At 45.4% G+C, this 21,760-nt stretch overlaps 1 protein-coding gene across 4 annotated transcripts in view; it reads right to left on the bottom strand.

The window, feature by feature from the left end:
* GNAL (G protein subunit alpha L) overlaps window positions 1-21,760 on the bottom strand; it is a 145,940-nt gene that overhangs the window by 86,535 nt on the left and 37,645 nt on the right. Inside the window, exons 1-5 of one of the 4 annotated variants that reach the window (XM_082697386.1) lie at window positions 18,917-18,934; window positions 17,857-18,103; window positions 17,512-17,584; window positions 16,784-16,838; window positions 16,507-16,626 (exon numbers count right to left, since the gene is read on the bottom strand). In XM_082697386.1, the coding sequence (XP_082553512.1) occupies window positions 16,507-16,626; window positions 16,784-16,838; window positions 17,512-17,584; window positions 17,857-17,998 (390 nt within the window). In that variant the 5' untranslated portion in view covers window positions 17,999-18,103; window positions 18,917-18,934. Of the gene's footprint in view, window positions 1-16,506; window positions 16,627-16,783; window positions 16,839-17,511; window positions 17,585-17,856; window positions 18,104-18,741; window positions 18,848-18,916; window positions 18,935-21,760 lie in introns of those variants that run through there. The other 3 variants (XM_082697385.1, XM_082697384.1, XM_082697383.1) reach the window with 3 other exon arrangements.

Below are 21,760 nucleotides of genomic sequence, written 5' to 3'. Positions count from 1 at the left end.
AAGGACAGATGACAAGGGTGCCCGCCACAGAGCCCTGCTGGAAATACCCTGCCCGGGCAGCCCTTGCCCTGAAGAGCCGTGTCTGAGCATCACTTACTATTTTCATAGCTATCAACTCAATTTACCAACTTCACCAAAAAACAACACCCCCCAACAACAAAAAACCCCAAACCAAACCAAAAAATCCACAAAAAAACCCCCAAAAACAAAACAAAAAACAAAAAACCAACAACTCTAAAACAAAACTCCGATGAAAACCGAGAGGTAAAAAAAAATGTTGGTGATATTTCACGATTTGTGAATACATTTTACAATCCCAATTTGGTTTTTTCTTTATATTTTTTATCGAAGCTATAGAATTTACTCCAGGTGAACACATTCTCTGCAGAATATTTTTAGCTCTTCCCACGCAAGCCCAACCCTTGAAAAGCTTCCGCAGAGAGAGAGAGTCCCCTGCAAATGCGACAGTCTGAGCCTGTGCCCTGAGCCAGACTTGCTCTGGGGCCACTCCCAGAAGTGCCGGCTAGCGTGGACAGTGCGAGCCTCCCACGTCGGTGGCTGCTCCCTTCTCCCTGCTCCCGAGCGCCTTGCTGGGCTCAGGAATTCAGCAAGGATCCTGAGCACTACACTGTCTTCTGGGGAGGGGGTGTCCCCCTCCCCATGAGCAGAGGTACTCTGCATGTTTCTGGCACACACATGTCTGATAGCAAAACCCCTTAAGGAAAGTTTCCAAAGCTCTAGCACGTGGCACCACCCACAAAGGCAGTGTAAGTACATTTTAAAATGCCATAAGGAAGACAATTAGGTAGTAGCTAACATTTACTGGATAGTTCCAGGGTGCTAGGAACAGTGCCAAGCACCGAGATGCGTTAGTGCATTTAATTTCCATCACAAGGTAAGCATTATTATTATTATTATTATTGGTATTATCATCCCCGTTTTACAGATGAAAAAACTGAGCACAGAGATGTCATTCAGCTCACCCAATGTTATAGAGTAGATGGCAGAAATAAGACAAGAAGCTCCATAACGTTAAGGAACCTTTCCTCTAGCCACCAAAATGACTCAGATACAACTGTCTTAATACAACTATATATGTAAAGCTATTATTATTAAATTTCTGGCACTATTTTGCTTCCTTTCTTTTCAAATGAGGGTCTGAAGAAAGGATACCAAACCGACTAAGGGAACTAGTTCAGAGACTAGTTACACAGAGCACCTTCCTGTTTCCCTCCCACCTCCAACATACCCCGAGACTCTCCCAGGGTAACTACACACCAAATCCTTTACGCAGATGGCTTGACGTTCTCGTTATGACTGGAAACACGCAAATCTGTTATGTCCTTGGCCACCAAGAATGTGTAACTTCGACCCAACAAGCACTGATGCAGCTCAGATTAAATGGATCAGGGCACGGGACATGGGGCGTGGGGCATGAAGACAAGGGGACCCCGAGGATCTAACGAACAGGAGGATTTGCCACCTCTCACCTCCCAGCCGGGGAAGGCTTCCACAGGAGATGGCTCCTTGGAAGTCTTCTGACCAAACATATGAGGAGACTGAGGATGTGAGAAGAAACACCTCAGAGGAGAGAGGATGATGAGAAGGGGGGACCCTCATAGATGGTACTGACCAGCGTGAAGCAGAAAGGCAGAGGAGAGGGAGACTTCAGGAACAAGAAGGGAAGAGCTTTGCCCTGCTGCAGCCTGCCCAGTGATGGTGGCCTTCATCGATGACCTGCTGTACATACGCAAGGCCATCTCTGGGGAGCAGGGGATGGGAGGCACTGAAGACTGCTGGTTGGAACCCAACTGTAAGGTTAAGCCACATGAAACTGCCAACTGTAGGTCAAAAACGGCGATAGATGGACAATTTTCTCTTTTTGTAATCTGTACATTTGTACCTTTGAATCCCCTTCCCCAATTTTGCCCCTCCCCCCAGCTCCCTCCTCTCTCCTCGGGCAACCACCAGATTGTTCCTTATTATGTAGAACTCTGTTGCTGTTTTGTTTCAGATATTCCACATGTAAGTGAAATTACATGGTATTTATCTTTCTCTATCTGATTTTTTCAATTAGCATGGAGCCCTCTAGGTCCCTCTATGTTTGTCACAAATGGCAAGCTCTTATTCTTCTTCAGAGCTGAGTAATATTCCATTGTAGATCCATTACCTATGGACGGATGGTTAAGTTGCTCCCCTGCCTTCACTACTGTAAATAATGCTGCAATAAACATAGTGATGTACATGTTTTTTTTGAATTAGTGTTTTTGTTTTCTTTGGATAAATACCCAGAAGTGGCATTGCTACATCAACATGGTAGCTCTACTTTTAAGTCTTTGAGGAATCTCCACACTGTTTTCCACAGTGGCCACACCAATCTGCATTTCTATCAACAGTGTATGAGAGCTCCCTTTAATCCACATCCTCGCCAACAATTGTTAGTTCTTATCTTTTTGATAAGAACCATCCTGACAGGTGTGAGGTGAGATGTCTTTGGGGGTTTGATTTGTATTTCCCTGATGATGAGTGGTGTTTAACATCTTTTCCTGTATCTTTGGCCACCTATATGTTTTTGGAGAAATGTCTATTCAAATCATTTTTCTATTTTTTAATTAAATTCTTTCTGGGTTGAGTTATATGAATTCTTTATACATTTTGGGACATTAACCCCTTACTGGTTGTATCAGCTGCAAATTTCTTCTTCCCTAAGGTCAGTTGACTTTGCTAAGTAAAACTTTTTGCTAAGTAAAACCTTTTTAGTTTTCTAAGTAAAACCTTTTTATTTTGAGGTAGTCCCACTGCCGATTTCTTATTATTCATTTAGTAGAGAATAAAAGTCTGCTATACAAACTTAATGAAAACGACAAGAAGGGAGCTGAATGAGATGAAAATAAAAACAATGAGAAGAGAACTGAACGAGGATTAGGAGACTCTGTGTTCTAGTTCTGACTTGACCCTTGAGTCAACACATCTGGATGACTCCAGACAAGTCTCTTAAAGTTCTGCTGTCACATCCTGCTCATCTATAAAGTAAGTCCACACTTAAGTCTAAACTGGACACACTTAATTCCACTTCCAAGTGAAGTGTTATGAATCAAGGAGAAGCCATCAAAGAGAAAAGGGAGGAGGTATGGTCAAATGAGGGGAAGAAGTCAACTGCATATGAGCCATGACGAACTGGGGTAAGAGTAATACAGAAGCCAGAGCAAGGACTTGAAGTAGAACCTTGTGAAGACTGAGTCTCCCAAATTTCTAGGTCACAAAAACCACCAGAGAAGCATAAGTAGTCATTTGGCTTAAAGACAAAGCAGTTGCAATTTTATCCTCAGTGAAATTGACTTGGACCATTTAAAGCAATCCTTCTACCGAAGCTCAAACATTTTCTAAATTTTTTTTTTTTGTAATTCTTTTCTATGATCTGTAGAACTATAGATTTTATTTATTTCTACCACAGCATTCATACGATAACATTTTATGCTAGAGAAAGTATAAAAGTCTCCAGCTGAATTACATAACAATTCACTTCAAGACAGCCATGACTCTAAGAATGTCTCACCATGATACTTCTGCAGGGCTAGACTCTCTTTCTAAATTCTAGTTGTGAGAAGGACTCCACGGATGTGTCACACTTTGTACATGGCACTACTTTGGTAACAGTGCCCTCCATCTCCGGTCTACCTGCCAAACTCATTCATTCTTCAAAGTCTGGTCCAAGCATCACTTGCCCAGGACAGAGCCACCAACTGCTCCCTCACAGGCGAATCCCACTTTCTTCTGCATGGACAACACATCTCAACGTGTCCTGGTTGTTTATTCAAACCCTGTGCACCCTGTCACTCCTTCTGGGTACATAAAAATTCACCTCGGTATTTCCAAGCTCCTGACTCCTTCATCATTCTTGAAGAACTGAATGGAATTGAATGCTATGCAGATAAAACTCATAATGGTTAATTTGTAAGATAATATCTTCTAGTAAATTAGAGAAATTCACGTGATGATATGACATACTAATTAATAGTAACTTTGTAACAGTAAAAATAGGAAACATTGATGATAATCTTTATTGACTTAATTCATTCAAGTCGATGCAGATGCCAGTTGAGTCATTTTCGTTTCTCGGGTAAGCAATTACATAGTTTAATAAAAACAAATACAAATATAATGGTTTAAGAATTATTAAAAAAAAAACTAAAGAAATGTAAGACCTAGTACTTTGAAATGAGAGGTCATCATTTAAAATGCAAAGCAATAGGACACTTAGATAATGTCAAAATTTAGGATACTGGGTAAGAAGAGGAAGCTTGAGAAAGAGGGGTTAGGCTTCCCCCAGTAATTTCTCAAATCAATCATGTTCTCACCAAAGGTATTCTTTAGAGTAATAAACACACTGTTGGGGATAAAAATAAATGAAACCCGATAACAACTCCATAAAACTGCTAATATTTTTGATAAAAATGAAAATGCAAGGAACAATTCTTGTTTTTCTACAAATACTCATTTGACTGAGATTGCATAGATAGTTCTAGAACCCAATAGAGAATCAGGGGATGGTAAAAGTCATTTTTGAAACCAAACATCACTCTCTTATCTGGTGGATGGATGGAAGCAGGGGAAGAAAAATAAAGAGAAAAATACCTGTTTTCCTTTTCCAGAGATAACCGTAAAAGCAGTTTTTGCTATATAACATCTTTCATTCCTTTTAGGTATTTTTGAAGTACAATCATTGAACTAAGTGTAATATGTTTAAAACACTGTTCATAACTTACATAATACTTTGTGTGGGATTCAGCCTGTGTGTGTATGTGTGTGTGTGTGTGTGTGTGTGTGTGTTTTAGATGTGTATGTGGATAAATACGTAGGATAAACAAGATTTCAGTAAGGTTCATTTCACCTCAGTCTGGGATGAGCAAGTTCCAATGGAAATGAGTGAACCAACCAGCATATTTATTTATCTTTTCTTTTCCTGTATTTACGTGCTTCATGGAATGAAGAAAAGACAATGAGTCTGAACACAGTTTTTACTACTGACACGTCTTTAAAGACTCAGTAACTATGTACTTGTGTCATAAGGTGACTGCCACAACTGTGACTTCACTACTTAAGCTAAAGGATGACAGTCTCTGTTTTTCCAAACACCATGGAACAGAGCTGATAGACCAGGGGTGCACCCTGGGTTCAGCCAAGTTCACAGTTCCCGAGTCCTGAAGGACAGGGAAGTGGCTACTCTGGCAAACGTATCTTGATTTTGGGATGGGGATGTGCTTCCTGACCAGATGAGTGTGCGTGTGAGTCTGTGGATTGCCACGATCCCCTCCCGTCAGTGCTCTCTTGTTCAGTACCCCAGCAGCCATGTTCCAAATACACAGTGTGTCATGTTTTTTTAAATATAATGAATAAAAAGTGTTCTAGCTGGGGTGGCAGCCTGCCTTCCAACTCCCTAACCCTTCATTTCCTTTCAACACTCAGCTTGACTTGAGCTAAGCTGGTTTTTTCCCACCACTGTCCTTGGCTCTTCTGGCTTTGCTGGTGAAAACACAACTCTCCCAGCAGACCCACCACATCAGTGTGACCTTGAAGCCTTTGGTCTGAGCCCTGTCATCCTGAGTGGCTACATAGCCTCTAGTCTATCCCACGTGAGGTAGCATGACATCACACGACACTGGGTTGTTCATTCATTCTACATTCATTCTACAACACATACTGGAGATTTTGCTGTATGTGCATTTTGTTTCTTCACTGGGTCCTCCGGTTCCTGAAGCTAGAAGTCTTGGTATAACTTTGTGCAACTCACAGTCCTAAGTACAGTGTTAAGTACTTGGCAGTTACCTTTTAGGGACTTTTTTGGGACACATTTTTTGAGCACAACTTGGTGGCAAATGTCATAGCAAGCCAGGAGGAAATGGATTCAATGCCCAATAAAGGTATGTTCAGTGGCCAAACACAACATGACCCTGACCCGAACTTTAAATAAAAAGGACAGGTAAAGGGTGCCTGGGTGGCTCAGTGGGTTGGGCTGCTGCCTTTGGCTCGGGTCATGATCTCAGGGTCCTGGGATCGAGTCCCGCATCGGGCTCTCTGCTCGGCGGGGAGCCTGCTTCCCTCTCTCTCTCTCTGCCTGCTTCTCCATCTACTTGTGATTTCTCTCTGTCAAATAAATAAATAAAATCTTTAAAAAAAAAAAAGGACAGGTAAACATTTGAAATCACGACACAAAATCTGCTTTTGGAGTGAGTTTGTCTTGTTAATTGGAGGAATTTAAATGGAGCAAATAAGGCCTTTCTTTAGTTATTTTAACCACTAGGCATTAATTGAGGATATACTAAGAGTTTGAAATGGACCTTGGGCAAGTCAATATTTAGATAAGGACAAACAGACAGCATCCAGACTGTTCTGGGAATCTTGGTTGTTCGGGTAGAGTAAGAAGAAAACATCCGGCGGGTTTTGCAGGTGGTAAAGCAAGAACGGGGAAGGGGCAGGCGGGGCAATGTACGACATGCAGATGGACATAAGCACATCACATGGGAGGAGACAAGGGATTTTTCCTTGTGCAGAGATTTCAAGGGCTGGGAAGCATGGGAGGGACCGAATGCCCTAAAGCCAAGAAGGAACACTACAGGATGGGTAAGGAATGAATGGGAAACTCATGTGGGAAAGGCATGCGGTCCGACCCTATGTGGCCAGAGAAATAGCCCCCAAGGGCCCCCAGCTGCTCTGACAGGTTATTAGCCATGCAGACTCTGAAGGTCAAATGCCCTCCAGGTGTTCTGCTGGGGTTAATTGTATACTGTAAGGTTCCCCTCAGAGGCATGAAGACTGTGGCTTCTTTAGAAGGTGGATATTTAATGGATGCCTAACACAATCTTTCTATATTTTCATAATCAAGTACTCTGGCATTTTGCCTGAGCAGTAAGACAGTTACCTTACAATTTAAAAGTTAAGTCTTTCATGTTAAATTTTATTTCAAAAACATTTACTTGGCGATTCAGGCTAGATCTTTTCTCCATACCAATAAGATGGACTCCAATTGTGTTTTATAACTGACTACTCCCTGTGAGACAAAAACACATTGAGATAAAAACACATTGCTCTCTGAGGGCCCTAAGTCAATTTTATGCCACATAGGTTGTCTCTGGGTGTGAAATTTGGTGTCTGAGGGCAAGAGTATGAGAGAGACTTTTCACTCATCTTTACATCTTTTGGATTTTGTGCCGTGTACAAATACTTCCTATTCAAAAAAACCACAAATACAACTTAAAAAATGAAACTGCTTTGTGTAGTGAAAATTTTATGCATAAAGTCGATTTAATTTAATCCCAGTGCTATAATAAGGGCAGAATAAAAAAGAAATGTACAGAATTATTTTAAGAGGTGAGGAAAAAAACCCCACACATTCTGGATGATGTTCTCATGCAAAACGAAAGAAATTTAAAAGTCAGTGTTTTAGAGGAATCTTTTCAGGAGTAAATTCAATATTCTGCTTCTTAAAACCTCAGTATACCTTTCTCACAAATCACATGTGTCAACTCATTCAAGGCTTCATGTCGAAAGAACAGCTTACTTGTCTGTACCTTCCACCATTTTCTGAGAGAGAGAACTGCAAAGTTCAAGACCTTTTCTCTCACAGTTACATAAAACGAGCAACGATAAGGACAACATGCTTTAACGCTAAGGTATTTTTAATGTCATATTCTTTTGAAAAGATCAAGTGTCCTTTGAAGTGAACTTCTGCTTTGGTAAGCCGAGAGACAAACTCTCAATATATCAAAATCTGAGGTGAGCCTTGACAACAAAAACCTCGTACTTTCAAAGGATTTTAAGTTTTGATGACTTCTTACTTAAGGAATTAAAAAAATATATGGTGTCTCACTTTGCGACCCTTAAAATGTATCAGGAATTCAAAACAAAACATGTTGCTTCACTTTGGGACCCTGAACATGTGTCTTTTGTCAGGAAAAACACTGTAGGGAAGACTTGCCTTGTGCCTCCAGCTTGGATTTCTTGGTGTGTCGGTCTAGGTCAGAGGTCGTTCCACACGCTTATATTATTAAGAACACAGAGTGATGTGCTTTTTTATTATGTGAAAGGCAGTGTCATGACCTACATTGTATTTGGTTTTCACTGCAGTATTTAGAAATAGCCAAAAAAGTTGCTCCAAGCTTACCCCTTCAATATGTATTGCACAAAAAATTTATTAGTCTGCTAAAATTAGAGAGTGTGACTGTTTTGATAAGAACAGGATATTTAGGGGCGCCTGGGTAGCTCAGTGGGTTAAAGCCTCTGCCTTAGGTTCAGAAGCCCTGCATGGGGGCTCTCTGCTCAGCAGGGAGCCTGCTTCCCCGCCCCCTCTCTCTGCCTACTTGTGATCTCTGTCAAATAAATAAATAAAATCTTTTTTTTTTTTTTAAAGATTTTTGCTTATTTATTTGACAGAGAAATCACAAGTAGGCAGAGAGACAGGAAGAGAGAGAGGAGGAAGCAGGCTCCCCGCTGAGCAGAGAGCCCGATGTGGGACTCGATCCCAGGACCCTGAGATCACGACCCGAGCTGAAGGCAGAGGCCTAATCCACTGAGCCACCCAGGCGTCCTAATAAATAAAATATTTAAAAAACCCCCCAAAAACAGGATATTTATACAATCCCCAAAAAGCATTCTTAGAACATACTTCGGAATTGCTGAGGGGGGAAAAGGGTAGCAGACCCCCACCTTCAGTAAGAGATTCATTGTTCATGTCTGTGATGCAGTAGGAAGGACACAAGATCACTCCTGTGCTTTTGCTGCCAAAGCCCTAATCGCCTCTGGTCAGGACACATCAGATGAGCCACAGTGAGGGCACTCCACAAAACTAATGTCTGGTCAATGTCGTGCCAGAAAGGAGGGCCGAGGAACTGCTATATAAGAAGGAGGAATGGAAATTGAATTTGTGCTTGATGCTGGATTGGATTATTGACCTGAGTCATCACTATCATTATTACTACCATAACTTCACTGTATTATTATTGGGACAATTGGTCAAATCTGAACAACACTTATAGGTTACCAAACAAGAGCGTATCAATGTTAAATCTCTTCATTTTGATAACCGTACTGTGGTTATAAACATGCGTGTCCTTGTTCATAGGAAATCCACAGCGCGGTATTTAAAGGGAAGGGAGCACATGGTCTGCAGCCAATTTTGAAACGGTTGGTGAAAATGTGTGTTCATGTGGATACAACGGGGAAGCAAATATGGCCACTAGCTATTACTGAATCTGTCTGATGAATGTCTGCGAGTTCTCGGTACTACTTTACATTTTGGGAGTAAGTTTAAAATTGTCTCAAAAAATAAAAAAGTTATTATTTGTTAGGAAAACCCTTATGACAATGTTTCAAAGAACAAAAAATGGAAATTTAGAAAAACATTTCCACTGAAGCTCTAGTGTAGCTGATGGATCCAATGGGAATATTTTATTAAATTAACAGCAATTTCTTTCATTAGTATTCCAGATGTGCAAAAGGTATGCCTTTTGACATAAGCAATGTAAGGCTCGGAAGCAGGTTTCTGACCGAGGAGATGTCCTTTGCCCAGACAGATGAACACTCAGAGCGCCATGCCAAGAGCAGACATGCCATAGTGGCCTCTTCCTGAGTTCAGGAGTAGTCTTTCCAAAGAGAACCTGCCTTTTGTCCATCCCTGACTAGAATCACTGGATGATTCCCCATAGCCCTGAGGAGGAGGCCCAAATCCTCCAGCCTTGGTTCAGCATGAAGCTGGTCAGGTGGGGTCCCCCACATACTTCCAGTAGCTCCCCACAAACACCTCTATTGTAGCATTATACAATACCATCAACCTTGTTTATAAGGCTGTATTCCCTCTAGATGAGCTCTTTGAGGATCTTAGTATCAACAGACACTTAAGTTCACTGACTAAATACTGAAGAAGAAAGAGGAGCTGAGGTAACCTCTTGTTCATCTCACTCCTCCCCCTCTGCAGCACCTTCACACTCAGTTTTGTCAGAAAAAGTCTTGGGGATCATCAATGTTATCCCACTGAAGACTGCTGTTCGGACTACTCTGTTACAAGAGGTTCTCACTGGAAGGAAATAGCCAGGGAAGCCATGTTCCATCTTTGCCAACTACCACAGCGCTCCATGCACAGCAGGAAATCAAACTTCTTGCCTCCCTGGCAAGTTCTTTCTCTCTGTTGCTGCTGTTTCCTCAGCGAAAACGCTCAGACTAGGTGGTCTCTAAGACCTCACCAACAGTTTATTTTCAACAGTGCTGTTTTTAAAATATGACTTTGACAATGCCCTATAGAATCAGTATGGTGGCCTTGCTCTAAGACACAGGCACTCACCACTTTCAGCAAACTTCAGAAAAGGAAAAAAAAAACCCAGTTGTGCAAATTAAAAAAAGAATGGTTGTTGTTTATTAAAAACAAACAAACTCGGGGCGCCTGGGTGGCTCAGTGGGTTAAGCCGCTGCCTTCGGCTCAGGTCATGATCTCAGGGTCCTGGGATCGAGTCCCGCGTCGGGCTCTCTGCTCAGCAGGGAGCCTGCTTCCTCCTCTCTATCTCTGCCTGCCTCTCTGCCTACTTGTAATCTCTCTCTGTCAAATAAAACAAACAAACAAACAAACAAACAAACTAGAGAACATACCTAGGGCATTTAAAATATTTTATTTAGAAAGTCAAATGCTGATAACCTTCCTGAGAAGACACCTATTCTTGACATTCGATGCATTTCAGTATTAACTCCCCTTGTGGGGGGAGGGGGTGTTTCAGGATACAGCTCATCTTCCTATTATTAGAAAGCCTATGTTGAGGTGAGTACTGGGTTATAAGAATAAGCCAGAAGTTTGCTGGAGCTTGTGGCAAAACTGGGCACAGACTGTAGCCCCAGGGAGAAAGGTAAAAAGTCTGACAGAGATCTGGCAAATCTAGGACAGTTCCAGGTGGCCTCAGAGAACCTGTCGCTAGGCAAGGCACAGAGCGGAAGGGGAGAACAAAGATGGGCAGAGCTGGTGGGGAAAGGAGGAAGACTGCCAATGTCACTTCCAGAAAATCTGACTGGAAGTAAGTGAAGGAGGAGGAAGAAGGCTGAGATCCGGGGGGTTGGGGGGGTGCAGCTTCAGGTGACAGAGGCCAGGTGGGACACTGCCTGGGAGACCTCCCACCCTGACGTCGGTGCCGTGAGGAGGCCTGCAGGCCAGCGTTCCTGAGCAGTCAGGACCAGCCCATGGCTTTATGGGCGTAATTACAGTCACCACTTCCCAGGTATGTTTTGAGGTGTTGGGGACATCAGCTCTTGGTATGGACCGAGGACATGGTTATAGGTGCTGGCTCAAGGCAGGGCTGCAGTGTGGGGCTGGCTGGTGGGGGAATAGCCAGAGGGCTCAGTTGTCTCCCCTCCTTGGACCCAGAGAGGAGTGGACAGTGTGTAGACAGTTGGGAGTTGATCTGAGGCCACCAGGGCTTGGGACAATGGATGGTGATGAAGAGTGCCAGCCAGGCATGGCGCACCCAGTCAATCCCAGAGCCCCTGCCCTTCCACACAGCAGTGATGCAGATCCTGAAGGTGCCTCTCCCACACGCCATCACTGCTTCCAGCCTCCTAACAATGTCACGCAGTCGGTATTATGATCATCTAACCCCATTTCATGGTTGAGAAAAGGCAGACAGCAAGGAGGTGATTTGCTCAAGGTCACACAGTGGCAGGAAGGTCAGAATCTGAGCCTAGGTGATCTGGCTCCAGTATATTTCCTTGAGACAGGGACACTGTCCAGTCCGCAGACTCAGAGGTCCTGGGCAGGTGCCTCTGGAGCATTCCTGCCCCAGGCGGACGTTCTTTCTAGATCCTGCCTTGGCACTTGAAAGCACAGAGGCAGCCTGAGCCCCGTGAAGCTGGTTTCCCCTTGGGCTCTGGTTCAGGGCAGTCTCCTCCCCCTTTGGGTGGTTTATGGCTCCAGGGGCAGCTGAGATGGAAGAAGAGTGGGCTCAGAGCACAGCCCCAGGGCGCCCCTGTGCAGTCATCCTGGTTTACTCATGACGTCTGAAACGATCCAAGATGACTTTTCTCTCGGATGCCACATAGACGAATCTCTAAGAGTTCACTCCCCACAGGAGTAGTTCCCATAATTTACACTTTCTAGTTTCCTTTCTCTTTTAAAACGCAAGCTAAACCTCACTCCCTCGAAAGAGTGGATGCTTGGGAGGTGGATCTGAGTGTGTCATCTTGGGTGAAAGTGCTGGTTTACTCTATGGAGGGGAACCTTCCTTTCTGGGATGCAGTGCGACGTCCCAGGAGGCCAGGCCCCTGACTTGTTACACCTGCAGCTCCCTAGAGAAGTGGACAGAGGATTCTGTTACATTCTAAGGCACTCAGGGATGGTTTTCAGTGTGAGTGGTGCGAGTGGTGGGGGAAGAGGACAGGCGGAGAGCCCAGAGAGAAGACGTTTGTTCCCTAGGAGCTAACACAAGTGGCTCGTTGTTTTCCAACAGTGCTGGGGAGTCCAGAGGGCTCTGATGAGGTTCAGGTGGACATGGCATCTTGGGCTCCGGAGGGAAAACCTGCTCCTGATGTGGGCTTCAAAGCCTTTCTGGATGGTGGTGGTGGGAAGGTGGTGGGGGGCAGGGATGAGGAGTTCAGTTGGTTAAAAAACATTAGATCACTTAACCTTGATGATGTGATGTTCTAGAATTCTGCGTGCCTTCCCCAGAGGACACAGGACAAGCACACAGGCGGGAGCCACTGAGGGCACCTCAGCATTGGACGGGTCGGTTCCCAGCCCTTCTGTGGGCGTCCGCACCCCTCTAAGAGCCTCTCTGGGAAGCCTGGCTCCCACCGCCGTTCTCGCCGAGTGGCATGCCACCTGCTTCGGGCTGTGTCTTTAGAGAGTGACGGATCTAAGACCCAAAGGGGGCAGCCAGACTCCCTGGGCCTTGCCCCTGTGCCTGCGGGGTGCCAACCTATTCCTTAACCAACCCTCCCACCCGTCCTTTTCCCCGGGAGGAGGGGACAGTGTCCTTCTCCCCTCTCTGGGTTGATGCTGACACACAGTTCTGATAAAACGTCAACGTAGGAAATGCCAGGCGGTAATGACAGATCCCTGATCAACATGTCAGACTGCTGTCACATTTCTCACAGAGTCTTATTTTTCATCTTCCCCTTTAAAAAAACCTAGCAAGGGGTGCCCAACTGGCTCAGTCAGTTATGCATCTGCCTTTGGCTCAGGTCACGATCCCAGAAGCGGGAAGCCTGCTTCTCCCTCTCCCACTCCCCTGGCTTGTATTCCCTCTCTCATTGTATCTCCCTCTGTCAAATCAATAAAATCTTTAAAAAAAATTTTAAAAATCTAGCACACTATAATTTTAAAAGAACCGATCAAATACCCACATTTTAAGAAGGAAAAAACCGAACAGACGAATTAATAATTCAATTTAAGTAATTGCTCTTGGTGTGGTGTCCTGCTACGAGTTTTTTTTGGGAGGTGGAGAGGATCTGTCATGATCATCACCTGAGACTATATTCTCTTTATGATTATTATTTTTTAATTGTGTTATGTTAGTCACCGTGAAACTGAGACTGTTTTCTATCTCCTCATGTGTAGATGCAAAGGCATGGTGCCCACCAGCAAAGGGGCTCCTGGATGGACCCCAGTCCACAGAAAGACAAGTGTTGGCTATATGAACGAGAAAAGAACTAACTAGGCACCTATCGGTGAATTACACCACCCCACACCAAGCTGCCCCATTATCTTACGTATGGATCGTTATAACGGACTCCCAGACCATTGTTCCACTGCAACCTGGCCTTCCTCGGCGCCATTTTCCACCTACAGCCAGAGTGATCTTGATAAAACACAACCAGGTCATGTAATTGCCCTGCTCGGAGCTCTCTGAAGGTCCCCCCGATCAACACAGACCTGGCCTACGAGGCCAGTGAGGTCTGACCCTGAATGCTTTCTCTAAACCCCATCAATAGTTAGCCAACTGGGCACTCTTCACCATCTACATTGGCCTTCTCTGTGAAAGCTTAGGTTTCCTGTAATTCAACTGAAATTCAAATGGAGGGGTGGATGGGTGGCTCAGTCGGTTAAGCCTCTGCCTTCTGCTCAGGCCATGATCCCAGGGTTCTGGCATTGGGCGCCTTGGTGGGCTCCCTGCTCAGCAGGGAGTCTGCTTGCTTCTCCGTCTCCCTCTGCTCCTCCCCACCTTCCCCCACTCCATCTCTCAAATAAATAAATAAAATCTTTTTTTTTTTTTTTAAAGATTTTATTTATTTGACAGACAGAGATCACAAGCAGGCAGAGAGGCTGTCTCTGTCGAGAGACAGAGAGCCCGATGCGGGGCTTGATCCCAGGACCCTGAGATCATGACCGGAGCCGAAGGCAGAAGCTTTAACTCACTGAGCCACCCAGGCACCCCAAATAAATAAAATCTTAAAAAAAAAAGAAAGAAATTCAAACGGAAGGCAATATGAACAGCAACACAACAAAACAAAAAACAACAGCCCAAAGCCGAAAACCAAAAGGTAAACTTAAGTGTCATATTTTTAGAGAGAATCATTAAGATATATCAAGATAAGGTTAGACTTTATATTATAAGGGGCAACCTCAAGTAATTTTAATACATATTATTTGAATTTTTCTTCTTAAAGAACTCTGAAATTAATTTTTATTATAAAATTATTTTATAACTGCAAGAAAATGAACCTTTGAGGTGTTGGATTATGACACCAAAAGACTTTCTCAAGGATTCAGTCTCAAAAGTCCTAGGTTTAGTAAGTTTGCGTTATATTTACTATTAAGATACTGGATTTAGCTCTATTTTTATGACTTTAACAATAATAGGCATTTCTTTAAATAAAAGTTAATTTTTCCCCCAAAGTATCAACTTCTTTGATAGATGCAATGTCACACAGTCCTGGACGACACCCTATAGCTCTAGCCAGCTGAATCACTACTTTAGTCCTACCGGGACACCTCCGTCCTGTCAACTCCTTTTACCCCTCTAAGCCATCCAGTTAAAGACACAGTTCAGTAAAGAAAGGGTGCCAGCTGCCGCAGACACCCAACCCCCTCTTCTAGCCAGTTTGCCACCTCCAACTCCTTCCTGTTAGAAATTCTAGAACTCTTGGTAGCTACCCTGGAATGCTTATCAGATGCAAAAATCACAGGAGAGGATGCACATAAAAGCTTTCAAAAGGGTCATTCTTTTTATTACTATTATTATATTAGTCACCATACGGTACATTATTAGGTTTTGCTGTCGTGTTCCATGATTCACTCTTTGCGTATAACATCCAGTACTCCATGTAATATGCGCCCTCCTTAATACCCATCTCCAGGCTTATCCATGCCCCCCCCACCTCCCCTCTGAAACCCTCGGTTTGGTTCTTGGAGTCCATGGTCTCTCATGGTTCCTCTCCCCCTCCATTTCCCGCGCCCACCTTCATTTTTCCCTTCCTTCTCCAAACGTCCTCCATGCTATTCCTTATGTTCCACAAAAAGGGTCATTCTTATCTACCATCCTGCTACAAAAGCTCCGAGACAAGGGTGCTCTGCTAAAGTGAGCGGAGTAGAGCTGAGCAGGTGCACACTGACCCAGACCTCAGTCAGAGCCGGGCAGGACCCATCCATTTTACACGCTGCTTTCTGCATCACCGTCCTTTCAAAGAGGGGATTGTGAGAAGGCAAAATGTCTCAAGAGCACTGTGCTAGGCAAGGAACCCTTTAAAATTCTGTTACTGTTGGGAGTACACACACACACACACACACACACACAGGCACACACACAAATATGCTCTTTTGGCACAACTGTAAGAAAAATGACTTTCTGAGAAATCTAACAAGTATATTTTCCTTTGGCGCATGCTTAATCAAATGACGAAATGACAATATTCTAAGAATACGTATGTAAACAAAACAAGAGAAAATTATTATTCATTTCACCCTTTCACATAAGCAATACTGCTATCCAAGGAATTAGGAAAACGGCCCAAAATATTGCAGATGCGAGGCAAACTATGTTTTTCCCCCCATCATTGAATAAACGTTCAGAAGTGATCTATGTTCTTTATAGCATGTATTCTCTTCTCATTGGAGCCATAGGATACTCATCTTAAGAGTGAACTGAATTCTATTCTATTATTCCCACGGAAGCAGTCACCATAACTATTTCTCTCTGCTCATGTCACTTCTATTCTTTTGTTCTATGGGAAACTGCCTCATTGTTAATTTAGAAATACACATAGAAAAAAATAATACCCATATTTCTCAAAGATAGGCTATTTTCCTGATTACCTATATCACCAATACCTTCATAAAAGCATTTCTCACAACCCTTTTGTCTTTAACATTTTTAACGAATGTTAATATTTTGGCATGAAGGAAAGCATTTTTCTTAGGCAGAGAGCTCGATTTTGAAGAAAACCAAAGATAAAATAATATTAACATGGATTTTCAAGCAATCTCATTGAAAATGGTTCTCTCTTCCACCATTTAAAATATTTCAAGAAGGATTTACTTACCTGGGAATATTCAAAGTCGGTGATAGGAGCTATACTCTTGATATAGTCTGATCGGAATTGGTTTTCTGGGTTGGCTAGCGGAACGGGAGGTATGATAGTACTCATTGCTGAAACAATTGTCTAAAATGGAATGAAAAAAAATATGGATAAATATAATATTTAGGCTCCTTGTATGACAACTAAAGTATGTAATTCTTGTCTATACAGTTTTAGAGAGCAGAGTATTTAACTTTCTACTTTCCTTTCTATTAACCAAACATTAAAAAAAAATCCTTACCACAATAGCATCTTTAACATTTTTCCGGATGTCCAGAATTTTCTGTTTCTTCTCTCTGTATTAAAAGAGAATTGTTATTAATTTAATTTATCTTTAGCACTGACCTGAATCCGTTGAGTGGGATTTTAAACTTCCAGCTGCAGCATGGGGCTAGACTGGTTTTCTTAGAGGTCAACATCAACCCCCAAAACAGCAGCTGCATAGTTTTTAACTGGGAAAGGAAACCATACTTCTTTCCTAATTTGTACACTAAGCAAACTTGAATGCATACATTACAATGTAGTTTTAAGCAACTACACAGGTTACACAAAGCATGGCTAAGTTGTTATGAAAACTGGATATAAAAACTCTACAGCTACACTTGTAAATCTATTTTACTTGATTTGGCCATCTGTTGATTGTTACGTATTGAAATAGAGACAGACCAAGGATATAGAGAAGAGTGTATACTGACATTGGTTAAGAAATGCAGCACAAGAACATTTAATCGATCATATTTTGTTAAGCAAGTTATGTTATTTTTTTTCATCTAGATGCTACCAAAAGAAAGATTTGCCTACATATACCAAATTCAACAGCACGCTTCTCTCTCAATCCCCCTTCCCCCAAAAAGGTCTTATTCGATGATCAAATTAACTATTCAGAGAAAGCACGTTTGGAAATGCTGGAGAGAAGTGAAAAAGTTTGCATGCAGTTTGGAAGCAAAAGCGAAATGGATCATTCCTTACTCAGGATTAAATCCATTGACATGCAGGATCCTCATTTGTTTGACGATCGTGCTCTTCCCAGACTCACCAGCCCCTGCAAACAAACAAAAAGAATCCTGGGGTCTGTGGCCCAACGCCGTCGTCATCTCTCCTGCCCCCACCCCCCCGGAGGGCAATCGCCCTACCCCAGCGTAGGCATTTTCCAGTACACGACAGCTGGCGCCTGGAGGAGCGAGCGGGTCCCCGCGGCGGGCGGCGGTGAGCGCGGCCCCCGCCTGGCCCTGCCCGCCCGGCCCTCGCGCTCGCTGCGCTCCGGGCAGTGCGCTCCGCTAGGGCCGGGAGCCGCCGCGCGCCCTCCGGCCTTACCCAGTAGCAGCAAGCGGTGGGTCGCTTTATAAGCCAGACGCTCCTTCTGCAATTGTTTCTCGATCTTCTTGTTGGCCTCGCGTCGTTCTTTTTCATCGACGCCCTGGTCTTCCGCCGTCTTGCTGTTGCCCAGACACCCCATGCCTGCCCGCTTCGATGGACGTCAGGCAGACTTAGGTATTTGCACAAAAAGCAATAGAGAGTTGTAGATGTGTGTGGATCCTGCGACGGCTTCTCTTCCTTGCCGCTGAAAGAGATGCTCTGGTCTCTCGGTGTTTGCCGATCGGAACGGGCGTTCCTTCTCCCTCCCTCTGCCCACCGCAAACTCGCAACTAAAAAGGATGCGAGGAAGACGCGCGGAGCCCAACAGATCCTTTTTTTTTTTTTTTTTTTTTTTAAAGATACAGGTTTAGAATTCTCTGCTGGACAAATCGCACACAATGAAGGGAGACGGGGGCCGAGAGCACCGGGCTCTGTTGGAGCCAGCCAGGGTGGCGCTGCGCCCGCCGCCCGCACCGCGCGCCGCCCGCCGCGCTCAGCCGGGCTCAGCCCCGCCTCCGCCTGCGCTGCAGGGGAAGCGCCCCGCGGGGGAGCGAGAGGAGGTCCCGCCCCCGCCGGGTGCGGGCGGACAGCGGCGCTGGGACACGGAGCGCGCGGGTCCCGTCCCCTCCCGGCGACTGTGCGCACCGGCCGGTCCGCTCGCGCCCTACGCCGCCTCCGCCGTCGGACGCGCGCCCCCTCCCGGTTCCGAGCGACCCGGGGGCCTCCGCGCGGCAGGGAAGGGGAGCTGGCCTGCTCGCGGGGATCTCTCCGGGGGCACTAGCGCTACTGGGGCCGGAGGGGTCGGGAGCTGACGTCTACGAGCCGGGCCCGCGGGAGGCTCACCCGCGCCGGGTCCGCACCTCGGCCGCGTGCCTCTCTCGCACCCCGAGCCCGGGAGACTGGGTCTGGGCGTGCGCTCCCCGCCGTTGCCTCGGACGCCTCCCTGCTCCCAGGCAGGCGAGGACTCGCTCAGGATCATGCATATTCTATCAGGGAGGAGGATCGGTAAGAGGCTCACCAGTCACACCGCCTTTGTTCCGTTCATTTTCTAGACTATTCCAGCGCACCCACGCTGCCGCCTCCCTTAGCCTCTTGTCTTTCTCTCCAGCCCCCGTTTCTCCTTCGCAGTTCTCAGAGCAGCTCTACTCCTTTCCTAGGAGACACTGCGGCCTCGAACTTTGGCACTGTAGCCCCGGAACCAAAGAGCGTAGAGACCGGTCCGCGTTCTCATCCACGGTGCTGAGTGCGAGTTCCTCGATTACTGCTACCACCACCTTGCCTAGACGGTCAGTCCGCCGCAGCTTTGCACTCGCATGCTTGGACTTGCGGGAAGGATGACTTAGAAGTCCGGGACAGAGATCACCTCCTTTCCTGTGGCACTGTTGGGGCACAGTGATGGTCTCCAGGCTCTGGGGGGCCTCAAGGCCCTGCATACTGATTCTTCTATGTGGCCTTGTTCGTCTGTCTTCAAGTGCTCCAGTTTTCTCCCAACCCACATTTCTCTCACATTCAGCAAGGCCCGATCTTCTTTACAGAGAGCAAATGGCACCCGGCGTGTGTGTGTGTGTGGGGGGGCTTCCGACGCTCTGCTGCCCTCTTCCCTCTGTAGCCCGCACCCCGAGGGGGCACAGCCAGCCTCACTTGTCAGTGTGTCTCATTCAAACCCAACAGCACCTCCTTATGTTGCAGGCTCCTTGTTAGGGCCACCATGTACCCCTCCTACTCACAGCAGCCAAAGAGTTATAAAGGGAATCTGACTCGGGCCTGTCCTTCCTGACCTCCTGTTCACACCTCAGCCCTAGGATCCTGGCTTTGGCCCCCCCTCCCTATGCTCAAAATATTCTCTTTAGGGGCATTAGTGGCCTCCCAGGCACTAACCTTCATCTGAGAACTTGGGTCTTTGCTTTCTTTGACCTCTCTATGGAGCTGGCACTGACGGTCCTTTGAGACTGTCTGGTCCTTTGGCTGGCATGTCACGGTGGTTTTGATGCTCTGCCCACCCTCTGGCTGGTGTAGGTGTCTGGGGCCCCACCCACCCTCTCTCCCTGGACACACACACTTCTGGCAGGGCTGACTGTGCCCTCCATAGTCTATGCACACAGCTCAGACTGCAGCCACATCACATCTCCAGCTCAACTCACCCTCTTGTCCCCTGCCATCCTGGAGCAGACCTCCACTTTCATCCCCCTGACATAGATCCCCAGTTCTGCCTGCCAAAGGCTGAGTTCGTGCCCTAAGTCTCCCCTCACATCTCCAGCCCATATCCTATCCGTTCTCTCTCTGTGATAAGGGTCCCCGATTCCAAACCAGAACATGGGACTCATTCCTGACTCCTTTTCCTTTTCCCCAACCCAAACAGTTCCTGTGTCCCATGGAGTCAGTTTCCTAAACACCAGCTATCTCTTCCACTGTCTTCCATTACTAGGGTCTTAGATCACTAATCTAACGTGGATTTTGGCAATGGTCTCCAGCTCATAGTCTAGTGCCCCATGTTGCCACAGTAACAGCACAGATCTACCATGTCTGTCCCCACCACCATCAAGTCCTCGACCATGATCCATCAAGACTGGGTTGGTGTAAACTCTGTGGCCTCAGCTCTTAAGGGTCACCCCTTCCCAGCACTGCCCTGAGTCTCCTTCCAACCCTGTGGACTTCTGGAACACCTTGGCTTATCCATTGGGTTCACATGCTGCTGCTTTCTGGAATATCTGGGATATCTTCTTCAGTTGGCCACCTCCTAGTTACCCTTCTAGGCTCACTACTCCCTCCATCTTCAGTGTTAGGCCCTTCCCCGTGCTCCATCATCCCACCAGCTCCTTGAATTGTAATGGTTTATGTACAGCTTTTCCCAAAGTCAGCTAGACCTTGGCCTCCATGAGGGCGGGGCCTGAGTCTGTACTTTCCATCTGCTGCACCTGTGTCTGTCCTGCGTGTGGCCGGAAGGAGGTGCCCATGGATCTTTGTCAAATGGGTGAATGAATTCCTGAAAGCCAAAGAGAACTCCTGCTCCAAGAGGGGAGGGGTCTCATGAAAGGCATTTTGTCATCAGATTTTAAGTCCAGGAAGCACTTGTCTTGTTTGGTACTATGCTGAAAATATTAATACTTTCTTAAAAAACAAGAGTAATAAATTACTCTTCTGGACACAGGCAGAAGCAAACATACAGTGCCATACTATATGCTGAGCTAGGTGAAAGGTTCGAGTTTTGTGGGAGGGGATTATTCTCACCATTGCCTGGCCTTGCACTTGGAGTTAACACAAATGTTCACGCATAATAATATCAACCCAGCATATACTGCGGGTGATGAGGGCACTCAGGAGGCAAGAAAAGGTATATAAAAATTGCATAGTATCGTGGGATGTTCATAAGGACTTGTCAGTTTTCTTAATGCCAAGATTTTTAAAAAGATTTTATTTACTTATTTGCGCATGCAAGAGAGAGACAGAGATAGTGAGAGAGAGCACAAGCAGGGAGGAGAGAGAGAAGCAGGCTCCTCACTGAACAAGAAGTCTGATGCGGGACTACCTGGGATCCCGGCATCCCAGGATCATGATCTGAGCCGAAGGCAGATGCTTAAGCCACTAAGCCAACCACTGAGGCATCTTTAATGCCAACGACTTTTATAAACAGTTGGAAGAAAATTTCAAAACAAATCCCAAGGAAACTCATAAAGGGAGAATTAAATTAGAACCCCGAAGCTACACTTTTCAGATAGCCTGATAATTTAGTTACCCTAAAAATGCAGCAAAAAGTTTCCATTTGTTCAGGTATAGGAATTAGGGGTGTCAAAAAACAAGACAAGGGGCTCCAAATCGAGATGCTTATGCTAGCCCCACATGACCAAACTTAGAATTAATTACA

This window comes from Mustela nivalis (assembly GCF_964662115.1).
Source record: "Mustela nivalis genome assembly, chromosome: 14".
Lineage (NCBI taxonomy): Eukaryota > Metazoa > Chordata > Mammalia > Carnivora > Mustelidae > Mustela > Mustela nivalis.
Note: the sequence above shows the minus strand (reverse complement) of the source record. Positions and strands in the feature narration are given on the sequence as shown.